General features: G+C 47.0%; 1 protein-coding gene across 1 annotated transcript; it reads left to right on the plus strand.

Annotated features, from left to right (window-relative positions):
• POLR2A (RNA polymerase II subunit A) lies at positions 1 to 26,851 on the plus strand. Its single transcript, XM_037491846.2, has 29 exons — positions 1 to 515; positions 11,469 to 11,601; positions 11,747 to 11,883; positions 11,976 to 12,149; positions 12,318 to 12,599; positions 12,921 to 13,082; positions 13,227 to 13,447; positions 13,621 to 13,753; positions 14,235 to 14,359; positions 14,453 to 14,663; positions 17,273 to 17,482; positions 17,573 to 17,741; positions 17,932 to 18,026; positions 18,472 to 18,675; positions 18,844 to 19,066; positions 19,544 to 19,727; positions 20,087 to 20,258; positions 20,349 to 20,454; positions 20,545 to 20,750; positions 21,275 to 21,499; positions 21,648 to 21,894; positions 22,189 to 22,289; positions 23,443 to 23,547; positions 23,641 to 23,823; positions 24,052 to 24,255; positions 24,442 to 24,628; positions 24,752 to 24,865; positions 25,011 to 25,160; positions 25,258 to 26,851. The coding sequence occupies exons 1-29, from the start codon at positions 423 to 425 to the stop codon at positions 26,412 to 26,414; spliced, it is 5,913 nt and encodes a 1,970-aa protein (XP_037347743.1). The 5' UTR covers positions 1 to 422; the 3' UTR covers positions 26,415 to 26,851.
• Positions 26,852 to 27,507: the final 656 nt, after the last annotated feature.

The following is a 27,507-nucleotide window of genomic DNA, read 5'->3' on the forward strand; positions in this document are numbered from 1 at the left end:
GTCATTCGGCCAGTTCGCTCCTCAGAAGCGCCGAGAGCGCGGCCGGGACGGTTGGAGAAGAAGGCGGCTCCCGGAAGGGGGAGAGACAAACTGCCGTAACCTCTGCCGTTCAGGAGCCCGGTTACTTATTTATTCGTTACCCCTTTTCTTCTTCCTCCCCCAGAACCTTTTCCTTTCTCCCTTCTTTTTTTTTTTCCTTTTTGGGAGACGAAAAATCTCCGGAAAGGGGGAGGAGAGCTCCTTTCGCTCCTTTTCGTTTCCCCGCCTCTTTCCCTCCCCCACCTTCCCTCCTCCGGCTTTTTCCCCCCTACTCGGGGAGGTCCTTCCCGGTGGCCGCCCCGGCGGGGTCTGAGCACCTAGGCGGAGGCGGCGCAGGCTTTTTGTAGTGAGGTTTGCGCCTGCGCAGCGCGCCTGCCTCCGCGATGCATGGGGGTGGCCCCCCCTCCGGGGACAGCGCATGCCCGCTGCGCACCATCAAGAGAGTGCAGTTCGGAGTCCTCAGTCCGGATGAACTGGTAAGCCGTTCTGTCCTCCCACTCCTTCCTCCCGCGCCGCGGGCGGGGCTGGAGGAAACTGCCTTTCGCTGCTTGAGGGTGACGGCACCGGAGGATGGGCTGGCCGCGCCAAGGGTGTGCGGGGTCCAACCTCGTGGCCCCAGGAGTTAGGTTTTGCTAGGGTGTGAGCAAGCGCTGTGTCCTACGTGGGGGTATGGCCGCAGGATGGGCTGGAAGGAGGAGGGACACGCCACATCACAGAGTGACAGACATTAAACGAGAGTACAAACGTTTAAGAGAACACGAATTCTAGGGACCTTTGAAAGTTTGGGTAAGACGCGAACCCCAAATTTCCTCACCTCCTTTAACCACAAACGTTGACCACCTGCTGTTTGATAGTCACAACTGACGCTGGCGATGCAGAGCTTAACAAGACACACGAGGACCCTGTGGGGGGTGGTGTCCCTTTTTGTGGGGCTAGGGTTTGAAACACAAACATACGAATAAAGGAATGACCAATTCAGTAAACGGCTAGTGACTTGAAATAAAATGAGTGTTAAATGCACGGGGAGTATCTGAAGTGAGGCTACTTCAAATAGGGTGTTATGATCTGAAAAGGTCTGTCTCAGGACGTTATAGTACTGAATGGTGAGACGCTGCCAGTTATCGTTGCCACAGAGACTAGGACGAGCTTTTCAGACGGAGGAAATAGCAAGTGCAAAGGTCCTGAGGGAGAAGTGAATTTGGGGTACTACAGGGATTGAAAGAAGATCTCAGTGGTTAGAGTTTAGTGGATGAGAAGGGGAGGGTGTTAAGGAAATGAGCTGGAGAGGCTGAGATGAGGCAGGCCAGCAGAATATTGTAAATCAAGAATCTGCATTTAGTTGTATTTTCAGTAGAAAACCATTGTAGAATTACAAGCAGGAGCATGACATTGAGTTTACGTTAAAAAAAAACTACTACTTTGGTTTCCCTATAAAGAACTGATTGGAGAGGAGGGCTAAGAATGGAAGCAGAGTAGAGTTGTTAGAGCTGTCGGTGACTTGCACTCCTTTTGTGGAACTGGAGGCACCCAGATGGCTGGAGAAAATGGAGTTGAAATGCTCTGTGTGTGGATAGAGACAGTTTTCCTGAAGCAGAGGGCTCAGCTGTGTGGTACTTGTAACAGGAGCTAGAATTTCCTGAACTCACGTTATCTATACCACAGAATAAATACCAGGTGGGCTTAAGGTTTAAATCTCAAACACAAAACTGTACACTATAGAAAAAACATAGGATGGGGGCCTCCCCGGTGGCGCAGTGGTTGAGCGCTGGGTTGCAAAGCTGCCCGCAGCCTCTGCAGCGCCGGTTCGATTCCCGGCTGCTCCCCGGCCACCACCGGAGGAGGGTCCCACATGGCGCGCAGACCTCTCCTGCTGCCTGCTGCTCCCCTCAGCAGTGTACTTCGGTCCTTCTGCCTGCTCTGCTCCGAGCTCTGGCTCTGGTGAATTCTCTCTCCCTCCCGCCCTTCTGACTGTACCCACTGCTTGTATAAATAAATAAATAAATTTAGAAAAAACAACAACAAAAAAACATAGGCTGTATTTTAGGGGGTGATACTAAGGGCAGAAATCCTTAATAGTAATGAATTATAGGTAAATTGTACTGAGTGACTACTATGTGATAGGCACTGAGCTCAGTATTTCATATACAAGGAAGAGCAAGGCACATTTCATAAACATAAGAGCCATTTCTGTGTATTAAAGATACCACAGACAAAACTAAAAAAACAGATCTGGGAAACAGTATTTGCCATGTGATGGCAGGTTAAATTTCTTGATATACAAGGAACATTACAAATCAGTAAGGAGAGCACACATCAACCAGATGGATAAAGAATGGGGATAGGTATTTCACAGAATTAGTATAAAAAATAATCAGCTTACTAATGGAAGCATGCACATTAAAATGTCTTTCCTTATCAAATATTTTTCCTACTGGCAAAAATAATGAAAAATTAGGCATGCTTACACATTGTTGGTAGGAGGACAAATTGTTATAATCTTGGAAGATAATCTAACAATTTTATCAGTTATTTAATAGGCATATTTCTTGGCTCACCCTTAGCACTTCAAAAATTTATCTTTAAAAAATGCTTAATTTCTTCCCTTGAATATGCCCCTCCCCCAGTCTTTCCTCCTTTAGAAAGGAACGCTTCATGCAGTTGCTCAGACCCAAACCTAAAAGCTATTTTTGGCTCTTTTCATTCTCACACTCTCCATTCAGTCCATCTGCTTGTCTGTCAGTTCTGCCTTTCAGTATATTTCTAGAATCCATTTATGACCATCTCCATATCCACCATCTTTCACATGGACTGCTACAGAAGTCCTATCCTTAGTTGTTCCCACCTGCGGTTTGCAGAACAGCTGGAGAGATATTTTCATCATGTCTCTTCCCTGGATGGAATCCTTTCCAAAGTGTCCAAACTCTTTACTCTGACCTGTGAGGTCCTGTATAATCTTGCTCCCTCTCATTATCCATTTTGTTAGTCTCCTCTTTGCTCTTCTTTTTTTTCTCTTTTAAAGATTTATTTATGCATACAAGAGCTGGGGTAGTGTAGGGCAGTGGTGCAGGAGGTAAGAGGATTATTCACCAGAGACAGAGTGAAATGAAGATCTTATGCTCCCTGTCCTGGCTGCAGATAGCTTCATAGCGCTGAGACTTAACCCCTTGTGCCACAGGGGAGGCTCCTCTTTGCTCTTCTAAAGTAAACCACACTACCTGCTTGTGCTTCCAACACTGTGAGTTCATTGCTCCTCAAGGACTTTATTATTCACTATCCTGTTTAGAACAATATTGCCCAGACCTCCTTAGACCTATTCCTTTACACCAGCATATTCTCTGTTCAGTGTATGTTGTTTGGAGCTCTTCCTTTATTTATTCATTTTTCAAGATTTATTTATTTAGGCATACAAGAACTGGGGTACAGGCCAGAGATACGGGGGAGAGGGTTGAAATGATTCACCAGACACAGAGTGGGGAACAGAAGAGGCGCATTGACTGAACCCCACTGCTGAGGGGAGCAGCAAGGGGAGCAGCCTGTCTGGCATCGAACTCCTGCTGCAGTGGCTGCGGATAGCTTCATAGTCTTGAGACTTAACCCCTTGTACCACCAGGGAGGCCCCTCTTCCCTGATTTAAATAGCACCTTCCTGCATTCTGTATCTCCCAGTCCTGATGTTATTTTATTTATTTCAAAGTTCTTACCTAAAAAGATTAGTTTTTCTGTTTCTCCCTTAGTATCAATTTCATGAGGGTCTTTGTTTTCACCACTCTTCCTTAAGCATCTCAGTTAGTGCCTGGCACATAATAGGCATGTAATAAAAGTTAGGTGAATAAATGATTGAATTAAATAATTGGACAATTACACAAAGATAAATGTGGAAGAATTTTTATTGCAATGTTGTTTGAAAAGGGCAATTTATAAATTACTAAATGCTGTTAGGAATCCTATTGAATAATTCACGGTCTAGTCTTACAGTAGAATAAAACCTTTCCAATAAGTTAAATTCCCTGTTCCCAGACTGTGCTGAGGCACCACAGCAAACTCACAGGGACCCAGTGAGATATTTTAAGTTTTCAAGAGAAGCAGAACAAATACTAAGATTGTCTGTCCTGAGAATTGGTAATAGGTAGGTCTAGGTAGGTCTCTTTCAACAGTAGGTGGCGCCAGATGCCTTTCAATGACGTCATATCTTTGTGCAGAGTTTTTAGCAGTTAGTAAATAATTGGGCAAAAATCAGTGTGGAGGGCCTCCCCGGTGGCGCAGCGGTTGAGCGCTGGGTTGCGAAGCTGCCCGCGGCCTCTGCGACGCCGGTTCGATCCCCGGCTGCTCCCCGGCCACTGGAGGAGGGTCCCACATGGCGCGCAGACCTCTCCTGCCGCCCGCTGCTCCCCTCAGCAGTGTACTTCGGTCCTTCTGCCTGCTCTGCTCCCCGCCCTGGCTCTGGTGAATTCTCTCACCCTCCTGCGCTTCTGACTGTACCCAGTGCATGTATAAACAAACAAACAATAAATAAATAAATAAAAACATGCCTCTATTAAAAAAAAAAAAAAAGATTTCTTTAAAAAAAAAAAAAAATCAGTGTGGAGTAAGAAGTAAAAATAAAAAAACTTTTATTTATTTTTTTTAATAGAGGCATGTTATTTATTTATTTATTTGTTTGTTTGTTTTGTTTATACATGCACTGGGTACAGTCAGAAGCGTGGGAGGGTGAGAGAATTCACCAGAGCCAAAGCGGGGAGCAGAGCAGGCAGAAGGACCAAAGTACACTGCTGAGGGGAGCAGTGGGCGGCAGGAGAGGTCTGCGCGCCGTGTGGGACCCTCCTTTGGTGGCCGGGGAGCAGCCGGGGATTGAACCGGTGCCGCAGAGGCTGTGGGCAGCTTCACAACCCAGCACTCAACCGCTGAGCCACCAGGGAGGCCCAAAATAAAAAACTTTTAAAGTAAGAAATAAAGGATTGTTGTCCAGTCTGATTCCAAGATTTTAGAAGTTGTGTAGTGTCCGATAGATTTCACAAGGAAGTAATTATGGCTATTTAGGAAATTAAAAATTTTGTTTTAACATTGAAAATTTCTCAGTTGTGTTAATTTTTTCAAAATATTATGAATTGATAGTACATGAATACTGAGTTGTCCAGATCTATCTACATACTTAATAAGTGGCTCTCTTTTGCGCTATGGATTGCTGTGACAGTTACTGAGACACTAAAAACACTGTGAACTGGTGAGGTTTGGAAATCTGGATAATGAGGAAGTTACTGAAGAGTAGGTAGAATGATGTCCCGTATATTTTTATACATATATATATAAATGGCAACATATTTTTATTTTTTTTAAGATTTGTTTTTTTGAAAGATTTGTTTTATTTATGCATACAAGAGCTGGGGTGTAGGCCAGAGGTGCAGGGGGTGAGAGAATTCACTAGAGACAGAGAGGGGAGCAGAACAGGCTGATCCACTGAAATACACTGCTGAGGGAAACAACAGGTGAGCCAGGAGAGGTATGCTGTGCCATTTGGCTCACCTCCCTGGCCGGGGTTCGAACTTGTGCTGCAGTAGCTGCAGATTGCTTCATAGTGCTTGTATTCATAGGCCCCTTGTATTTTTTAAAATAAGTTGGAAGGCTATTCACAAAACTTTACAGAGGTCATCTTGGGATGTAGGAGTATGGGAGACTTTGATTTTCTTTTGCATTGCTTGCAGTTCATATAATGCTTCTGTATTTTGAGGGAATAAGAGATAGTTCAACTTTGGGTAGCAGGCTGGTTGGGTGAGGGACCTCTTGTGGAATAGATAATATTTAAGGATAGGCTATTTTACAAAAGTCTTTTGGTGGGGTGTCGAGACAGATGACTGTAGGATGGAGAGCTGTTACCTTTGCTATAAGATGGATTTGGATGCTATTATAAGGGGAGGCACAGAAGAGGAGTACCAGTTAGCCTTGAGTGAGGGGAAGAAAGCAAGGAGGGTTAGTGCTAGGACTTTATGCTAAGTTTGTACAAAGTGCTTAATTACCTTTGAAGGAGTTAACCTATTCTTTTTTTTTCTTTTTAAAGATTTATTTATGCATACAAGAACTGGGGTACAGGCCAGAGGTGGGGGAGTGAGAGAATTCACCAGAGACAGAGTGGGGAACAGAACAGGCAGATTGACTGAAATACACTGCTGAGGGGAGCAGTGGGCAAGTCAGGAAAGGTCTGCTGCGCCATGTGGGTCACTTCCCTGGCCACTTCCCTGGTCACTTCCCTGGGATCAAACTTGTGCTGCAGTGGCTACAGATAGCTTCACAGTGCTGCGTCTTAACCCCTTGGCGCCACCGTTAACCTTCTATTCTTTAAAAGCATAACTTACTTAAACCCCAGCTTATCCCAAAAGGATTTAAAACAGTAACATACTCTTTTAGGTAGAATGTCGACATCCTGGGTGGTAAATCGGGTTGTTTTTGTCTTCAAATCATTTATAATCTAGGGAGAGATGATCTGTATGTGTGGCAGATAAATTCCTACCTTGTGCTGGTTACTGTGCTAGGTGCTCAGGATATAAAGATAAAGGAAACATGATCCTTGCCCTCAAGGGTTACAGTCCAGTGGGAGAGACAAAGGTGTAAACAAGTAATTAAAGTTGGGACCAGATCTTTGCTGGGGTGTGGGTAAGCTTGGGGAGTTAGAGAAGACTACAAAGAGGTGACGTTTGAATTGGGTCTTAAAGAATAAATAGAAATTTGCTGGGAAGGGAGGGGGTATGTGATGAACAGGAATTTTGAAAAATCTATTGCAGTTGGAACTTAAATGTGTGTGGGCTGGGGGCTATTGGTGAGCTAAATGTGGTTGGAGCCAAGTTGTCAGGACCCTATGTGCCTTTGCTAAAGGCAGGAAAGAGAAAGAGTATTGAGAATCTATGTTCTGATGTTCTTGTGACCTCAGGGTCAGCACATAGCATCAGCCAGCCCTCTCAGGAGCCTAACCTTTATTATGTAGGCAGTGAGAACCAGTGTTGGGATGAAGGGTTGGGGGCTAGAGTAATTTGCATATAATCCAAAACGACAATTCATGGGGAGGGGAGAGGATAAATTGGGTCAAAGGGGCCAGTAGTATGGTGAGAAAGATAATAATTGGTATTTCAGTGGTGAATTTAATGTATATACAGATGTTGATTTATAATGCAGCACACCTAAAGCTTAGTGTTATGCAGTGTTACTTCAACTAAAACAAAACAAACAATTCATTAACTTCTGGTGGAGGAAGTCAAACATATTCTAGGACAACCCCTGGCCCAGTTTTCAATGCCTGACAGCACAGTTAGTCATCGGAGGTGGTTTGCTTGGTGAGCATGGACTTCCGAGTAGTGAGAGGTGAAAAGTCTGAGCATGATTTCCCTTAGTTCCTGGTTTGTTTGTTTTTTTTAAAGATTTATTTATTTTTATACAAGAACCGGAGTACAGGCCAGATGCGCGGGAGGGTGAGAGGATTCACCAGAGACAGAGCAGGGAACAGAACAGGCAGACTGACTGAAATACACTGCTTAGGGGAGCAGCAGGTGTGACAGGAGAGGTCTGCTGCACCATGTGGGGCCCTCGCCGGCAGGCCGGGATCGAACCCGCCCTACAGAGGCTGCGGACAGCTTTACAGCATGGCGCTCAACCGCCTGCGCCACCAGGGAGGCCCCCCTTAGTTCCTGTTTTAATGACTCCACTGGCAGCCAGATTCATACCTGCTTTTTTCTGTTTCATTCAAGGTGAACAAACCTCTTGTTGTAGTTTCTCATAAGACACAGTGCAGCTAATGGGATTCCAAAACTTTGTGAACTTAGTCACCCACTAGAGCTGTCTCCTACGATTTCATTAGATCATCTTGATAATTGTTCAGTCTTATATCAGTAGTCCTTTTTACTTTCTACCCAGCGGTTAATCATACTCATTATGTGGGAGTTATTAGTTTGACTGTCAGGGCACAACCATTTCTCTTTTCCCATGGAGGGTCCTAAGCAGTTTGATTCAGCTTAACATTGGGAGCCTTGGGGTCTAGGAGGATAGGAATGCTGCCTGCCACAGAGATGCTTATCATCTGTGGCGAAGACAGGCCCTATTAGATCATTTCATTGCGTTATGAAATGTGCAGATGCACAGAAGAGGAGTACCAGTTAGCCTTGGGAGCTTTTAGAAGAAGCAGTGCCTGAACTGAGTTGAAATAGCAGTTTTTCTTGTGGGGAAGGGAATCTGAGCAAAGACAGTAGCACGTGCACAGATTTGGAGGCGTGAGCTCATTTGTTGGTGATAGGAGAACAATAAGGGCTCTGTTACTGATGTGGAAGAAGGACTGATGTAGAGAAAGAAAGGTTAGAAGGCCTTCCTGGTGGCACAGGGGTTAAAGTCTCAGAGCTATGAAGCTATCATCTGCCACTGAAGCACGAGTTCGTTCCCTAGCCAGGGAGCTACCCACATGGCGCAGCAGACCTCTCCTGTCTTGCCTGCTGCTCCCCTCAGCAGTTATTTCAGTAGATCCACCTATTCTGCTCCCCTTTCATGAGTCTTTCATGAGTCCTCTCACCCCACCGCACCTCTGGCCTACACCCCAGTTCTTCTATGCATAAATAAAATCTTAAAAAAAAAAAAAAAGGTTAGAAATGTCATAAAACCCTTTTTGTAAACTGTCCTGATGAATTTGGATGTCATTCTGGGAAGAGAGTATAGAAATTAGGTTTCTGTTTTAGAAGGAACACGCCATTTGCGGTGTGAATGGATTAGAAAGAGAGAGACTATCACCTATGAACCACTGTGATGCAGATTACAAAGAAAGGCCTGGCCCAGGGCAGTGGTTGGAGGGATGGAGAAGAGGGACAAGATTCAAGAAATGTTTAGGAGACAAAAATGACCTACTTGGTGGTAATAATCACTACTTGGATAAAAATAGCTGTCATTTATTGAACACCTTTTATATCCTGGGTTTAGGCAGGTTATTAAGTCTTTGATGGTGACATAGTTCATTTGTGATAAAACCACAATTCCAAACCAGGGATCTCTGACTCCGACCCATGCTCTAACACTATTTTATAGTTGAGGGTAATTAAAGGTAAGTATTTGGGTTTCTGATTAGTGCTACCGTCTTAGATGGAGACTAAAGGAAAAGGAGAGATTTTTGTGAAGAAGGGAGTTTTCTTGTAGACATGTTGGATTTGCTTTATCAGTGAGATATTTGTAGGGAGGTTCAGTAGATAGTTTAATATGTGACTCCAAAGTTTGGAAGAAAAAGTGAGGGCTAGAGTCATCAATATGTAGTGAAAATCACAGACAGCAAGCATATAAGGTATGATGAGAATTGTGAGCTAAAACCTTGGGGAGCAGCAATTTTTAAGGAGCAGAACAAGGCAGAGAGGAGCCTATGAAGGAAACAAGTAACCAAGGAGGTAGGGAGAGGGTGTGGAAGCAGAGTGGGGAGCTTCAAGGAAGTGACCCATTTGCAATGTGTGATTGGTCAACAAGGTAAGACTGAATTGGGTCTTTCCAGTGGGCAATGGAACTCATTAACTACCAGGGGTGGTTCAGGGGTGTGGTGGTAGCTGAAGAAGGTATAGTCACTCATAATTACCGCTCTTTGTTTATTTGAACTCACTTGTGTTTTTCCCAAATGTTGGAGTAGAAATGGTACACAGGTAAATTCAAATGAGTTCTCTTTTTCTAGTTGCCGGGACTTAAACTTGATCTTCTCAAACATATTTTGATAGTTGTGGAAATAAGAATGTGCTTATCCCCAAGAAGATGTATTCTAGAGTTTAATTATTATGCTGTAGAATAGTAGAATGGAATGACTATATGTTTGATACCAGAGAGGACTGAGTTTAACTTCTACTGGCTTTATGAGATTGAGGACTTTGGTAAGCCACTTCATGCAACCTCAGGTTTTTCTTGTTTAATTCATTAATTAGGAAATTCAGGCTAGTGGTTAGGATTGGATAAACCAAGCTACATGAAGTTTGTTTGGTGTCTGGCTTGGAGTTGATACAGCATTTATTAATTTTTTTTAAGTTCTTTCTTCTGAAAGTATGGTAGACCAAAACGTAGCTAATTTAAAAGTTCTTTGTTTTTAGTGCATGAAAGGATGCTAAAGGTTGCCTTGACCAACCTCTAGCCCAGGGGAGAAATCGCGTAACTATTTTTGAGCTTCCCTTCCATCTTCACTGAATTGATCCCATTGAGTCCTGGCTCAACCATTCAGGATTCTGGTCCTTGATGCTACGGTAATCTCATCAGCCTATCACTTTAGTACCTAGGATTCAGGCTAGCTAGGCCCTTGGGAATGAGATGAAAAGGATGGGGACAAAGAATGCCTAACTTCAGGTGCTGAAGTTAGAGTTGGCAGGACATGTCTTGGGACAGGACTGCTAGGTTGTTGTGGGGTGCCATGAAGAGAGGTTCCTGCCAGGAACTCAGATTTTGGGCTTGATTTCAGCTTTGAGGGGAAAAAACAAGGCATTGGGGCTCCCTGCTGGCACAGGGGGTTAAGACACAGCACTATGAGGCTACCACAGCCAATGCGGCACAAGTTCAATCCCTGGCTAGGGAGCTAACCCACATGGCACAGCAGACCTCTCCTGTCTCGCCTGCTGCTCCCCTCAGCGTGTATTTCAGTAGATCTGCCTGTTCTGCTTCCCACTCTCTCTCTGGTGGATCCTCTCACACCCCTGCATCTCTGGCCTGCACCTCAGTTCTTATATGCATAAATAAATCTTTTAAAAAAAAAAGAAAGAAAAAAAAAACAAGGTATCAATTTTTTTTGTTACCCCCTTAAAACAACTTTTACTAACTTTTCTGGCTAAATCCTATGGATATTAATGACCTGGAAATTCAACCAACAGGGATGTCTGGAGTGCAAGTAGAGGTAGTCGGTTTGTGTAGAGCCTAGGGTTGAATGTACCTTTGTTTGAATACTCCCCTTCTACTCAACCAATGACTGGAATAAGCTTTTGACTTCTGATATTTCACTTTGACATTTCCAGAGTTATATGCACACTTACATACACGGACCCCCCCACCCCAATCCAGTCAGTTCCTCTGTTAAGTAGTTTGGAGCTCTTTGTCTTTGAGACCTTACTACAGAACCCCTGGCATGACGACTGGAAAGTAGCAATTCTATTTTTTTTAGAAGATTTTTTATTTGTGCATATAAGAACTGGGGTGTAGGCCAGAGGTGTGGGTTGTGAGAGGATTCATCAGAGACAGAGGCGGGAGCAGAATAGGCGGGTCTACTGAAATACACTGCTGAGGAGTGCAGTGGGCGAGACAGGAGAGGTCTACTGCACCATGTGGGTCAGCTCCCTGCCAGGGATCAAACTGATGCCACAGTGACTGGCGATAGCTTGATAGCACTGAGACTTTAACCCCTGCCAGAGGGAGACCCTAGCAATTCTATTTAGTTGCACTGTCCTTTCTTAAATGCAGAAGCGAATGTCTGTGACAGAGGGTGGTATCAAGTACCCAGAGACAACTGAAGGAGGCCGCCCCAAGCTTGGGGGACTGATGGATCCAAGGCAGGGGGTGATTGAGCGGACTGGTCGCTGTCAAACATGTGCAGGTGAGTAGTGGGCAGTGGTATGGAATCCTGAAGAGCTAGGAGAGGGGCTTGGGTCCTTTCAGAAAACCAGGCCCAAGGGTGGACACCTGGAAGCATAGTCTGAAGTAAGAACTGGGAGGACAGTGTCAGGTGTTTGTTCCCACAGGAAACATGACAGAATGTCCTGGCCATTTTGGCCACATTGAACTGGCCAAACCTGTGTTCCACGTGGGCTTCCTGGTGAAGACAATGAAAGTTTTGCGCTGTGTTTGTTTCTTCTGCTCCAAATTGCTTGTGGACTCTGTGAGTGGGGGATGGGCCTTGGCCTGGGCGTGGGTCTGCCTGAGGGGGATGCAGAAGGAGGCCCAACTGACCCTGCTCTGCTCTGTTGCCAGAACAACCCAAAGATCAAGGACATTTTGGCTAAATCCAAGGGACAGCCCAAGAAAAGACTCACACACGTCTATGACCTTTGCAAGGGCAAAAACATCTGTGAGGGCGGGGAGGAGATGGACAACAAATTTGGCGTGGAACAACCTGAAGGTGATGAGGATTTGACAAAAGAAAAGGTAATTGGGGTTGGCAGAGACTGGGAGGGAGAAGTTGGGTGGTAGTCCTAGAAGCCTGGACTGGAAGAAAGAGAGGAGAAACCAAACTGAATGACATGGGAGGGGTGGCCTAATGTGGGGAAAATGGCCAGACCTCTTAGGCTCTGATAACCCCTCTCTCCTTGGAAGGGCCATGGTGGTTGTGGGAGGTACCAGCCCAGGATCCGGCGATCTGGCCTGGAACTGTATGCAGAATGGAAGCATGTCAATGAGGACTCTCAGGAGAAGAAGATCCTGCTGAGTCCTGAGCGAGTGCACGAGATCTTCAAGCGCATCTCAGATGAGGAGTGTTTTGTGCTGGGCATGGAGCCCCGTTATGCCCGGCCTGAGTGGATGATTGTCACAGTGCTGCCTGTGCCCCCTCTCTCTGTACGGCCTGCTGTGGTGATGCAGGGTTCTGCCCGCAACCAGGTCAGCAGCTTCCTGACTTTCTCTAAGCTGGATGACTGGGTGTCTTACTAGAAGGAGCCCTCTATGTGGGAGGTGAAGGTGTGCGAGCACCAGCGGTGGAGAGTAGTGTGTGTGGGTGATGGGCAGATCCTGCCTGGGTGTGAAAATACCCTAGCTGTGTGACCTTTAACAAGACCCTTAACATGTTTAAAAGACCATGAAGCTGATTTCCTATCAGGGAAGTGAGAGGGTGGTGTGAGAATGAGAGAGCCCTGTGCTGGCACTTGAATGCCAAGTGTTCAGAGATGGCTGGATCGTGACGATGCCGATTTCCTATTGCAGGATGATCTGACTCACAAATTGGCTGATATTGTGAAGATCAACAATCAGCTTCGGCGCAATGAGCAGAACGGCGCAGCTGCTCACGTTATTGCAGAGGATGTGAAGCTGCTCCAGTTCCATGTGGCCACCATGGTGGACAACGAGCTGCCAGGCTTGCCCCGGGTGAGTGAGTAGGTTCTCGCTTTGTGCCTGAGAAGGAAAGGGATTTGAGATGGGGAGGAGCCAACATGGGGCCTCCAAGCTCTGGAGAAGAGGCCAGAACTGACTACTGGGATGCCTCCTACCCTCTACCCTGTTTCCTCACAGGCCATGCAAAAGTCTGGGCGTCCCCTCAAGTCCCTAAAGCAGCGGTTGAAAGGCAAGGAAGGCCGAGTGCGAGGAAACCTAATGGGCAAGAGAGTGGATTTCTCAGCCCGCACGGTCATCACCCCCGACCCCAACCTTTCCATTGATCAAGTTGGCGTGCCTCGCTCCATTGCTGCGAACATGACCTTTGCAGAGATTGTCACTCCTTTCAACATTGACAGGTGTGCTTCAGCTCAGAAGCCCTGCGTGGCGTGGTTTGGGGAGACAGGAGGGAGAAGGAAGGAATGTTGAAGTGTAGAAATTCCACTTGGACTTTGGGGTAAAGGTGCTGACAGGGTTTTTTTTTTGGGGGGGGGGGGAAGCATTTTATTTATTACATCTCTTTCATTTTTAGACTTCAAGAACTAGTACGCAGGGGGAACAGCCAGTACCCAGGGGCCAAGTACATCATCCGAGACAATGGCGATCGAATTGACCTGCGTTTCCATCCCAAGCCTAGTGATCTTCACCTGCAGACTGGCTATAAGGCATGTTAACAGACTGGGGTCTCTCTGACTCATCTGAGCAGGAACCTCTTTGAAATGGGGCCATGCTGGAGTGAGCCATCTGAGATGATCTAGTCTATCAGTGTTCAGGCTTATTGAGTGTTTTTAAAAGACCACTGCTGTCCTGGGCAGGCTTGTAGCTGTCAGCTACTGGCATTCAGGATGAAGATCATGTAAACCCAAAGGCAGCATGAGGGACATATATGGCAGGGATTTATGTTCAGAGTCTCTTGGTTTTCTTCGCCAGCTGAGTTCCCTGTTGAGGTTGGTGGTTGGCTTTCTTAGTCATCTCTGATAACCTTGTGTCTTGCCCAGACCCTGGCCCATAGGGGGTGATTGATAAGTGTTGTAGTGAAATAGCATGTAGTACCATCCATTTCTATTTATAAAGCATCTTGAGTCCACTGTTATCACATACTTAGCATTTGCCCTTCACTGAGACTTTCCATGCTTCACACCCCAGGTGGAAAGGCATATGTGTGATGGGGACATTGTTATCTTCAACCGACAACCAACTTTGCACAAGATGTCCATGATGGGTCATCGGGTCCGCATCCTCCCCTGGTCAACTTTTCGCTTGAATCTTAGGTCAGTCCTGTCTGAGGGAGGCAGGCAAGGGCTGGCGCTCCTTGAGGTTCCACTGCAGGCATCTCCCCAACTGACTTCTCTCTCTCACTGCAGTGTGACTACTCCATACAATGCTGACTTTGATGGGGATGAGATGAACTTGCATCTGCCACAGTCTCTGGAGACGCGGGCAGAGATCCAGGAGCTTGCCATGGTGCCGAGGATGATTGTCACTCCCCAGAGCAATCGCCCTGTCATGGGCATTGTGCAGGACACGCTCACTGCAGTGCGCAAGTTCACTAAGAGGGACGTCTTCCTGGAGCGGGTATGTGGTCCTAGAGAGAAAACCTGGCTCAGGCAGCAGAGGTGGCCCCAGGGTGGCAAGTGGGAGGACAAGCTGTGAAATTTTTTTTTTAAATATCTTTTTTTTTTGCTCATAGTTCAAAGTTGTGCTGATTACAGTGGACTCATGACTAAATAAGCAGTAAATAGTCAGCTATGCTTTACACCATGATTTCACACAAAGCAGATATTTATATATATATGCATGTATATATATGTATATATATATACACACATGTATATGTATACCTCAAAATGCTTAATTCCCTCTTTTAAAAAGTTCTTTTTTTTTTTAAGATATATTTATTTATGCATACAGGAACTGGGGTACAGACTAGAGGTGTGGGGGTGAGTGGATTCACCAGAGACAGAGTGGGAAACAGAACAGGTGGATTGACTGAAACACACTGCTGAGGGGAGCAGCGGGTGAGACAGGAGAGGTCTGCTGCGCCATGTGGGTCAGCTCCCTGGCTAAATTTGTGCTGCAGTGGCTGTGGATTGCTTCCTAGTGGTGACGCTTAATCCCTTGCACCACCAGGGAGGCCCCTGTTTTTAAAAATTCTTAAGGGCAATGGCAGAAGAATTCCAGTGGGATTCTTCCCACTTCTCTGACTTATGTCACTATGGGAAATACATGAATAAATAAAGAAGTTGTTTCTTACATCAAAAAAATGTTCCCCCCCAAAAAAAAAAATGTTTCAAGAGGGCCTCCTTGGTGGCGCAAGGGGTTAAGACACAACCTGTGAAGCTCTCCGCAGCCATTGCAGCACGAGTTCGATCCCTGGCCAGGGAGCAACCCACATGATGCAGCAGAACTCTCCTGACTTGCCTGCTGCTCCTCTCAGCAGTGTATTTCAATCTGCCTATTCTGTTCCTCACTCTGTGTCTGGTGAATCCTCTCACCCTCCACACCTCTGGCCTGTACCCCAGTTCTTGTATGCATAAATAAATAAATCTTAAGGAAAAAAAAAAGTTCCGGGACTCTCCTCGGTGGCTCAGCGGTTGAGCTCAGCGCTGTGAAGCTGTCCACAGCCTCTGCAGTGCTGGTATGATTCCTGGCTGGCCAGGGAGATTCACACATGGCATGGCAGACCTCTCCTGTCTCACCCGCTGCTCCCCTCAGCAGTGTATTTCAGCCAGTCTGCCTGTTCTGCTCCCCACTTTGGTGAATCCTCTCACCCTCCCATGCCTCTGGTCTGTACCCCAGTTCTTGTATAAATAAGTAACTCTTAAAAAAATTCCGGGTCTCCCCGGTGTCACAGCGGTTGAGCGCTGGGTTGCAAAGCTGCCTGCAGTCTCTGCACCGCCGGTTCGTTCCCTGGCCGCCGGGTGAGGGTCCCACATGGCACACGGACCTCTCCTGCTGCCCGCTGCTCCCCTCAGCAGTGTACCTCATCACTCTGCCTGTTCTACTCTCCATTCTGGCTCTGGTGAATTCTCTCACCCTCCCGTGCCTTTCACTGTACCCAGTGCTTAAATAAATAAATAAATAAATAAATAAATCTTTTTAAAAAAAGGTAAAAAAACCAAGAATCACAAAATCTGCAGAAGCTTGGTTAATCAAATACTGCAGTACTAATTTAATCAGTATAAAAGTAAAAGAAAGACTCATTTTTGCCCTTGTTGGTTATTCACTGACTGACCTTTTCTATGAGGCACAAGGAAAGAGACTTAGGAAAGATCAGAGACTAAAATCAAAGCTCCCCATTTAACTCCTTAAAATGTCATGTAATTGCAGGTATTGTCTAGAAAGTAAAGGTGAAGGAAAAAGTAAATATCTTGTTAAAATTTCATCTACTTATGTATTTTACCTTCACTTACTAACTCTTAGAAAAAATTTGTAGTTACTTTTTAAAAAAAATTTTTTTTCATAGAACTTGGGTGTAGGCCACAGGTGTGGGGTTTGAGAGGATTCACCAGAGACAGTGGGGAGCAGAGCAGATGGATTTACTGAAGTACACTGCTAAGGGGAGGAGTACGTAAGAGAGAAGAGGTCTGCTGCACCATATGTGGGTTATCTCCCTGGCTGGGGATCAAATTTGGGCAATAGTGATGATAGTGCTGAGACTTAACCCCTAGGCCACCAGGGAGGCCCTGCAATGAATTTTTTTTAATAAAAGTTTGGAGGGCCTCCCTGGTGGCGCAGCGGTTGAGCTCTGGGTTGCGAAGCTGCCTGCGGCCTCTGCGGTGCCGGTTCTATCCCCGGCTGCTCCCCAGCCACCAGAGAAGGGTCCCACATGGTGCGCAGACCTCTCCTGCCGCCCGCTGCTCCCCTCAGCAGTGTACTTCGGTCCTTCTGCCTGTTCTGCTTCCCACTCTGGCTCTGGTGAATTCTCTCACCCTCCCGCGTTTCTGACTGTACCCAGTGCATGTGTAAACAAAACAAGCAAACAAACAAACAAACAAATAAATAAATAAAAAACATGCCTTTAAAAAAAAAAAAAATAAAATAAAATAAAAGTTTGGAAAAACACTTTTGGCATGCCTTTGCCTCTAAAACCTGACTTCCCCCCTAGGAGAGTATAGCCTCCCTTGACATTCCCAAGTGATGAGGCCTGCAGTTCTGATACCCCATTTGTTTTACTCTCACAGGGCGAAGTGATGAACCTCCTCATGTTTCTCTCCACGTGGGATGGGAAAGTCCCACAGCCAGCCATCCTGAAGCCCCGGCCCCTGTGGACAGGCAAGCAGATCTTCTCTCTCATCATACCAGGCCATATCAACTGTATCCGCACCCACAGCACCCATCCTGATGATGAGGACAGTGGCCCTTACAAGCACATCTCTCCTGGTGATACCAAGGTAGATCTTGACTTCTGGATGTGTGGGGGCAGCATTTGTCAATGGGAACCAGAACATTGGCCTTAAGTGTGTTGGGTGCTTTGTCTGTAGGTGGTGGTAGAGAATGGGGAGCTGATCATGGGCATCCTGTGTAAAAAGTCCTTGGGCACATCAGCCGGCTCCCTGGTCCACATCTCTTACTTAGAGATGGGTCATGACATCACTCGCCTCTTCTACTCAAACATTCAGACTGTCATTAACAACTGGCTTCTCATTGAAGGTAAGTATAAGTGCTCTACTAAGCCCTGTCTGTGAAACCTGCTTTCCCACTTCTTACTGCTCCTCTTCCATCCCTTTTCCTTTCCTTCTTGGATTTGGTGTCCTTCCATCAACACTATTGGCCGTGATTCTATCCTTTGTTTCTTGGGAGTCCAAACAGGGTGTTACTGATGCTTCTTTTTTTTCCCTAGGTCATACCATTGGCATTGGGGACTCCATTGCTGATTCTAAGACTTACCAGGACATTCAGAATACTATTAAGAAGGCCAAGCAGGATGTGATAGAGGTAAGAGGGAAGGCTGGACAAAGACTGAATAAGAGACTCTCAGGGACTTCCAGTTTATTTGTTATTTTAAAGATTGATTTATTCATGCATGCATACAAGAACTGGGGTACAGGCCAGATGCACAGGAGGGTGAGAGGATTCACCAGAGACAGAGCGGGGAACAAAACAGGCTGACTAAAATACACTGCTGAGAGGAGCAGCGGGCGAGACATGAGAGGTCTCCTGCGCCTTGTGGGATTCTCGCCAGCTGGCGGGGATCGAACCAGTGCTGCAGAGGCTGCGGACAGCTTCACAGCGCTGCACTCAACTGCCTGGGCCACTAGGGGAGGCCTGGGACTTCCAGTTTAACATCAGCAAGAGCAAAGAGAGCATAAGGGTTAAAGGGGAAGAGATGTAAAACAGGAATTGGTAATTTCACTGAGAACTCTGCTTCCTTTGCACCCAGGTCATCGAGAAGGCTCATAACAATGAGTTGGAGCCCACCCCAGGGAATACTCTGCGGCAGACTTTTGAGAACCAGGTGAACCGTATTCTCAATGATGCCCGAGACAAGACTGGCTCTTCTGCCCAAAAATCCCTGTCTGAATATAACAACTTTAAATCTATGGTGGTGTCCGGAGCTAAAGGTTCCAAGATCAACATCTCCCAGGTGGGGAGTCTTTTCTTTACAGATATGGGGCTTCGCTGAAGATTGGGAGGAAGTGGACGGTACACATGTATTGTGGCAGGGAGAGGAGGGAATATTTTTGGGAAATGCTGTGGCTTCTTAATTCTTAAGGCAATGAAAATTAAATGCACCCCACCTTTTGTTTCTCAGGTTATTGCTGTTGTAGGGCAGCAGAATGTGGAAGGCAAACGGATTCCTTTTGGATTCAAGCACCGGACCCTGCCTCACTTTATTAAGGATGACTATGGGCCTGAGAGCCGTGGTTTTGTGGAGAACTCCTACCTGGCTGGCCTCACGCCCACTGAGTTCTTCTTCCATGCCATGGGAGGTCGTGAAGGGCTCATTGACACAGCTGTCAAAACTGCTGAGACTGGTGAGTCATTTAGATCCAAGGTCCTTTCATGGATTGGCACCAAGGAGTGGGTTCCCTGAGGGCTGGGGCGTGGGGATACTCAAGACTAAACACTTCTATTCCCAGGGATGTAATTTTGGCCTTAGTGGAAAGAATGGAGACTAGAGCTCAGAGTTATGTAGATGCTCTTATTCTAATTGCCATATAGTATTCCATGATGCAGCGATAGTTCCAGGCTCTCTGTTCCTTACCTATCAAAAGAGGGGGTGGTTCCTAGGGAACTCTACAGATCCCTGGTTCATCTGGCAGTGGACATGGCTTTTTTTTTATTAAGAGGCCTCATGGAGGAAAGGGCTACTCACAGGCTCTGCTGAGGATCATATTTTAAGATTACACAATGGCCAGTAGGGCTTGTCATAAGATAGGAAGAAGGAGGTCTTTGGATTTTTGTCACCCTCTTGGGTCCCATAGTTGATAATGGGATCTGTCTCTCCCCAGGATATATCCAGCGGCGCTTGATCAAGTCCATGGAGTCAGTGATGGTGAAGTATGATGCAACTGTGCGGAACTCCATCAACCAGGTGGTGCAGCTGCGCTATGGCGAGGACGGCCTGGCAGGCGAGAGTGTTGAATTCCAGAACCTGGCTACCCTTAAGCCTTCCAACAAGGCTTTTGAGAAGAAGTGAGGAGATGGCAAACGGGTGATACTTAGACCTGGGGTGGGACCAAAGTTGTAGGATGGGATATATCTTGGACTTAAAAGACTGTGTGATATGGGAGAGGGTTCATGAAAAGCAGAGTTGAGACCCATTCTCACTTTGTCCCTTTCAGTGCACAAGGAAAGCCTAGAGGGACTAGCATGTGCTCAGGTCCCCTTGGCAGTCCTTGGACCTAGATCTGACATTTCCCTAAGCAGGATCCCTATCTCCAAACCTGTTCCTGTTCCTTGTTCCTGCACACCTTCAGGAACTTCACAGTGTTCCTTGTGGGGCTCTGGACCCATACCCACCTGCCCTTTGACTCCACCCCTGTCATCTGCAGGTTCCGCTTTGATTATACCAATGAGAGGGCCCTACGACGCACTTTGCAGGAGGATCTAGTGAAGGATGTGTTGAGCAACGCGCACATTCAGAATGAGCTGGAAAGAGAATTTGAGCGGATGCGTGAGGATCGTGAGGTGCTCAGGGTCATCTTCCCAACTGGTGACAGCAAGGTGCGTGTGTGGGATGACTAGAGTGGAGAAGTATGTTGCCACAGAGTTATTGCAGATTCATGATCTCCCCTCCTTTCACTCTTGCCTTAGGTTGTCCTTCCCTGTAATTTGCTGCGCATGATCTGGAATGCTCAGAAAATCTTCCACATCAACCCTCGCCTTCCCTCCGACCTGCACCCCATCAAGGTGGTAGAGGGTGAGTATCTGCTTTGGAGCCACCAGGATGTTGGATAGTAGACTCCTGAGCCCTTGTCTTCAATCACTTCTCCCCTTGTTTGGCCCTCAGGAGTCAAGGAATTGAGCAAAAAGCTGGTGATTGTGAATGGGGATGATCCACTGAGCCGGCAGGCTCAGGAAAATGCTACACTGCTCTTCAACATCCACCTGCGATCCACACTGTGCTCTCGCCGCATGGCTGAGGAATTTCGACTCAGTGGAGAGGCCTTTGATTGGCTGCTTGGTGAAATTGAGTCCAAGTTCAACCAAGCCATTGTGAGTGTTATACTCATCACCTCAGTCTGGTTTATCTCCTTTGACTTATCTGGGCTGAGAACATCCTACCCCTGCCCACAATCACCTAAGAATGCTCTCATTTACCAGGAGACTGCTGTGTACCAAGTCCTGTATTGGTTCTTCATACCTTAGCAATCTTAGATTGCTAAGATTACCAAAGTAGGAGAGGTATTAGTTCCATATTTCTTTTCTTTTTTTTTTTTTTTAGATTTATTTTATTTATACATACAGGAGCTGGGGTGTAGGACAGAGGTACAGGGGTGTTATGGGATGAGAGGATTCACCAGAGAGAAAGTGGGGAACAGAACAGGCAGATTGACTGAAATACACTGCTGAAGGGAGAAGCGGGTGAGACAGGAGAGGTCTGCTTTGCCATGTGGGTTTCTCTCTGGCCGATGGGGGGATCAGACTCATGCTATGGAGGCTGCGGATTGCTTCATAGTGCGTGCTTTACCCCTTGCGCCACCAGGGAGGCCTTGATGGTAGCTTTTCTTATTCCATAGGCTCATCCTGGAGAAATGGTGGGAGCTCTGGCTGCTCAGTCTCTTGGAGAACCTGCCACCCAAATGACCCTGAACACTTTCCACTATGCCGGTGTGTCTGCCAAGAATGTGACACTAGGTGTGCCCCGACTTAAGGAGCTCATCAACATTTCCAAGAAGCCAAAAACCCCCTCACTGACTGTCTTCCTGCTGGGCCAGTCTGCTCGAGATGCTGAGAGAGCTAAGGTAGGGGTTAAGATGATGGACTTCCCAGCAAAAGGAAAAGGAGGGGACTCCTTCCTTTAAATTAGGATCAGGGAATCCCTTGATGTGTGTTTGAAGAGGCCCTTGGAGCCCACCAAATGCCTGTGTAATGATCCCTATTTCTTCACAGGACATTTTGTGCCGCCTGGAACATACAACGTTGAGGAAGGTGACTGCCAACACGGCTATCTACTATGACCCCAACCCGCAGAGCACGGTGGTGGCAGAGGATCAAGAATGGGTGAATGTCTACTATGAGATGCCTGACTTTGACGTAGCCCGAATCTCCCCTTGGCTTTTACGGGTGGAACTGGACCGGAAGCATATGACTGACCGAAAGCTGACCATGGAGCAGATTGCTGAAAAGATCAATGCTGGTAAGGCTGGGAGGGTACACCCAGCTTTAGTTGTTCTTTGTCATCACTGGACTCTGGTCCCCACTGGGCCACCCACACTCACCATCTTCCATGTGCCATTTCACCCCCAAGGCATCTTTTCCAGATCCCCTCACACTCCCTTTGTATCGTTTGCCCTCCTTCTCTAGAAGAGATCTTTGAGAAGGAGAGGGCAAGCCAAAAGAGCACCGGGTAAGGGGGGTGCTGCAGGTGAACAGTGACTGGCAGACAAGTCCTGTGGATGCAATCTTTCTCACAGGTCCTTCTCTCTTCCAGGTTTTGGAGATGACTTGAATTGTATCTTTAATGACGATAATGCTGAGAAGTTGGTGCTCCGTATCCGCATCATGAACAGTGATGAAAACAAGATGCAAGAGGTAAATGGGACCCAAGAATAAATTGCTCTGTCTCATACAGAGAACCATGAAATCTTGTTTGTGACCAGAGAAATTAAAATGAAAGCATCATTGGGCCTCCCCGGTGGCGCAGCGGTTGAGCGTTGGGTTGCGAAGCTGCCCGTGGCCTCTGCGGCGCCGGTTTGATCCCCGGCTGCTCCCTGGCCACTGGAGGAGGGTCCCACATGGCGCGCAGACCTCTCCTGCTGCCCACTGCTCCCCTCAGCAGTGTACTTCGGTCCTTCTGCCTGCTCTGCTCCCCACTCTGGCTCTGGTGAATTCTCTCACCCTCCCGCGCTTCTGACTGCACCCAGTGCATGTATAAACAAAACAAACAAACAAATAAATAAATAAATAAAACATGCCTCTATTAAAAAAAAATTATTAAAAAAAAAAATGAAAGCATCATTGAAGTACTAGTCATACTACCTAACGTAGGAGTTAATGGCATGTAGTTTGCAGTGATTTTCAGAACTTTCAGTAGTAAAAATCTTTGAAATCTAAACTAACCATAATGATGAAAAGGATGGTGTTGGTGTGGGGGTGTGTCCTGTAATTCTTGTCCCTTGAGGCTCCTACATGAGCATTGGGGAGCGGATTGGACAGTAGAAATTACTGTCTTAGGGAAGGTGCTGTGACAGTGGGTAGGGGACCCAAGATATTTGAGCAGTGATTTCACTCTGCTGGGTATGGCTTCTAAAAAAATTGTTCAGCAGATGTAGGTGCCCAGTAGTTCAGTAATAAGAACTGAGAACTTACTAATTATCGAACTGTCAGAATTGATGGCAATATGATATTTTGATGGAATACAGTATACAGCTGAGGGAGTTTTTTTGTCAAGGTGGCAGCAGCCTAGGCAGATCCTCAGAGAAAGCCAGACAAGCGGGGCACATGCCATGTGCCTTGCTGCAGCCCTTGGAGTGCACACACACAAGTAGAAGTTATGTTGTGTTTGGGAGGGGGGAGGTGTCTGTGCCTTTTCTTGGATTTCTTTTAATATCATAAAAAGAGGATACAAAATAATCTTACTGGAATTTAGCAGAGTCTGGGAGTCTGACTTGAATCTAGGCTTTTGAGGAGTCTCTGGTTTTGGCTGAGAGCAATTTTTGGGGTGCTGACCTCACTTTCGTTGCAGGAAGAAGAAGTGGTTGACAAGATGGATGATGATGTTTTTCTGCGTTGCATCGAGTCCAACATGCTGACGGATATGACCCTGCAAGGCATCGAGCAGATCAGCAAGGTCAGCCATTCCTCTCCCACACTTTACCACTTTCCCTCTCTCATCCTGTCTACCCCCACCCTGCCCAACCAAGTGTACTCTGTCCCCCTCCAGGTGTACATGCACTTACCACAGACAGACAACAAGAAGAAGATCATTATTACAGAGGACGGGGAGTTCAAGGCCCTGCAGGAGTGGATCCTGGAGACGGATGGTGTGAGCTTAATGCGGGTGCTGAGTGAGAAGGACGTGGACCCTGTGCGAACCACATCCAATGACATTGTGGAGATCTTCACGGTGCGCCCCCAGAGCCCCACTGCCCTGCTGTCTTTCCTGGATCTCTAGTCGAGGCCCTCTGCCAGGGTCCCGGGCAATGGTTGCAGTCCAGGCTATTTCATGGGATTTTCTTGGTTGGATTTTGTTTTTATACCTGAGTATGGATTTCACGGGTGCCTGACTGTTTCTCTGTGGATCTGGGTGCCTAACAGAGCTACCCAATCTTGAACTTCCCAACCTCCCTTCCAGGTGCTGGGCATTGAAGCTGTGCGGAAGGCCCTGGAGCGGGAGCTGTACCATGTCATCTCCTTTGATGGTTCCTATGTAAATTACCGGCACTTGGCTCTGTTGTGTGACACCATGACCTGTCGTGGCCACTTGATGGCCATCACTCGACATGGAGTCAACCGCCAGGACACTGGACCTCTCATGAAATGCTCCTTTGAGGAGACGGTAATGGCAGAGCTGAGCAGGGTGGAAGGAGGGAGGGAAGGGAAGGAGAGGGTGTTCTGGGATAAAAGAGCCAGAGCGAATGTGAGATGGACATTGGTGCTGTTCTGTTGTGAGTTGGCTGTAACTGGTGGAGCCTTGTGTGTAGGAGGGGTCTGATGGAGGACAACCCCCTCTTCTGGTTTTCAGGTAGATGTGCTAATGGAGGCAGCTGCACATGGGGAGAGTGACCCCATGAAAGGGGTATCTGAGAACATCATGTTGGGCCAGCTAGCCCCAGCTGGCACTGGCTGTTTTGACCTCCTGCTTGATGCAGAGAAGTGCAAGTATGGCATGGAGATCCCCACGAATATCCCTGGCTTGGGGGCTGCTGGACGTGAGTATGAGGGGCCTCAGCTGCACAGAACCTGGCTGGGTCTGGGGGGAGAGGCAGTCCATGTATGGGAGAGTGTCTCGTCCTTAAGTGCTGTTACTCATGATTCCCTATGTGCCTATGCAGCTACTGGCATGTTCTTTGGCTCAGCACCCAGTCCCATGGGAGGAATTTCTCCGGCCATGACACCTTGGAACCAGGGTGCAACCCCAGCCTATGGTGCCTGGTCCCCCAGTGTTGGTGAGTGACCTAGACCAAGGACCCTCTAGGTGGTTCAGAGGGTGGGTAAGCTGGGGTTGTGAGGATTAGCTATGTTGGAATACTGGAGGTCCTGGGGAAGATCTTGGGCTTAAGCTCTGATTTTAAATAATGTTTCACTTTGCAGGGAGTGGAATGACACCAGGGGCAGCTGGCTTCTCTCCCAGTGCTGCCTCAGATGCCAGTGGTTTCAGCCCAGGTTACTCTCCTGCCTGGTCTCCTACACCGGGCTCACCGGGCTCCCCAGGCCCCTCAAGCCCATACATCCCCTCTCCAGGTAAGTTGTCTTTGTCAGTATCAAATTGATTTACTCTTTGATCTTTTCCTTCTGGGCAAGTCCCTCTATCACTAAACTACTGGTTTTTTCCTCACAGGTGGTGCCATGTCTCCCAGCTACTCACCTACATCACCTGCCTACGAGCCCCGCTCCCCTGGGGGTTATACACCCCAGAGTCCATCTTACTCTCCCACTTCACCCTCATACTCCCCCACCTCCCCATCTTATTCTCCGACCAGTCCCAACTACAGTCCCACATCACCCAGCTATTCCCCAACCTCTCCCAGCTACTCCCCAACCTCTCCCAGCTACTCCCCAACCTCTCCTAGTTATTCTCCCACTTCTCCCAGCTATTCTCCGACTTCCCCAAGCTACTCACCCACATCACCTAGCTACTCCCCAACCTCTCCCAGTTACTCTCCAACCTCTCCCAGTTACTCCCCAACCTCCCCTAGTTACTCCCCAACTTCACCCAGCTATTCTCCCACCTCTCCCAGCTACTCACCAACATCTCCGAGCTATTCACCAACATCACCCAGCTATTCGCCAACTTCCCCAAGTTACTCACCCACTAGCCCGAACTATTCTCCAACCAGTCCTAATTATACACCAACGTCACCCAGCTATAGCCCAACATCACCCAGCTACTCACCTACTAGTCCCAACTACACACCCACAAGCCCTAATTACAGCCCTACTTCTCCAAGCTACTCTCCAACTTCACCCAGCTACTCCCCAACCTCACCAAGCTACTCCCCTTCAAGCCCACGGTACACACCACAGTCTCCAACTTATACTCCAAGTTCTCCCAGCTACAGCCCCAGCTCCCCCAGCTACAGCCCTACTTCGCCAAAGTACACCCCAACCAGTCCTTCCTACAGTCCCAGCTCACCGGAGTACACCCCAACCTCTCCCAAGTATTCTCCTACCAGCCCAAAATATTCACCCACCTCTCCCAAGTATTCTCCTACCAGCCCCACCTATTCACCTACCACCCCAAAATACTCACCAACATCTCCTACTTATTCACCAACCTCTCCGGTATATACTCCAACCTCACCCAAGTATTCACCTACTAGCCCCACGTACTCACCCACTTCTCCTAAGTACTCACCTACCAGCCCCACCTATTCGCCCACCTCCCCTAAAGGCTCTACCTACTCACCCACTTCCCCTGGCTACTCACCCACCAGCCCCACCTATAGTCTCACCAGCCCAGCCATCAGCCCTGATGACAGTGATGAGGAGAATTAAGGGTGAGCAGGGTGCAGCAGTAGCTGGCTAGGGCGAAGGGCAGCCTCAGTAGTGCACTGCAATCCTCTTCCATCTCTCAAGGGGTGCAATCCTCCAGCCCACCCCCCTTGTACATAGCTCCTTGTGACAAAGTTTCCTTTTGAAGTTCTGGTCCCATTTCTAGTGGGACTTTTGTCTTGTTCTCCACTTGTGCTGTCTCAGAATCCACCCACTGGTCGTGGTGTTCTGCTTTCTACCCTCCCTCCCCAGGCCTGTTCCCAAATTGAGGATCCCTCCTTGCCTATGGCTTGATTGGGACAAAAGGGTGTTTTAACTTCTTAGGGGTAATTTCTGCTCTGGGTCATTTCAGCTGATTCTTGGGGAAAACAAGCTAAAGCTGCCTTTGTCTGTTATTTTATTTTTTGAAGTTTAAATAAAGTTTACTAATTTTGACCAAATTTGTGTTCATGGAGTGCTTATTTGGTAGAACAACCTTCCACCTGAGCTGCTCTGTCACTAATGTTTTAGCTGATCCCTGCTGAGGGAGAGGAGAGGAGAGGCGGGAAAAGTACACTGGCTAGTACATTGGTCTATGGAATAAATACCTACTATGTGTTAGGCATTGCTCTGTACTGGAGTGGGGTGGGGGGTGTCGAGTAGCTATGACTCTTGCCCTGATTACAGCAATACTGAACATAACAGCTTTTTAACCAGTTTTGCTTTTTATCATAATACTCATAATAATTTACGAGAAGTATAAAAAGTTACACAGAGCATAAAAATTACCCTTAACATCACCACCAGGAGGCATATTTTCTTTTGGTATTTATCCTACATTCTTCCTCAAGTTACTTCTATTTTTGTTTTGACCTCAAACCGACAATGATAAGATTATGGATACTGTAATCTTTTAAAATTGAAGTTAAAGGATTTGAGAATAATTTGCTGTTTTTAGATGACCATTTCACATTTTCTTTCTTAGCACTGTCTCAATATTCTATGTTCTTTGTAAATTATTTTGTCTTTAAACTGTTTGCCCTTAGTTACTGTTTTTTTTTTTTTTTTTTTAAATAATTATTTATTTATTTATACAAGCACTGGGCACAGTCGGAAG

This window comes from Talpa occidentalis, unplaced genomic scaffold (genome assembly GCF_014898055.3).
Source record: "Talpa occidentalis isolate TD23 unplaced genomic scaffold, MPIMG_talOcc4v2.1 talOcc4.7, whole genome shotgun sequence".
In the NCBI taxonomy this organism is placed as follows: Eukaryota; Metazoa; Chordata; class Mammalia; order Eulipotyphla; family Talpidae; genus Talpa; species Talpa occidentalis.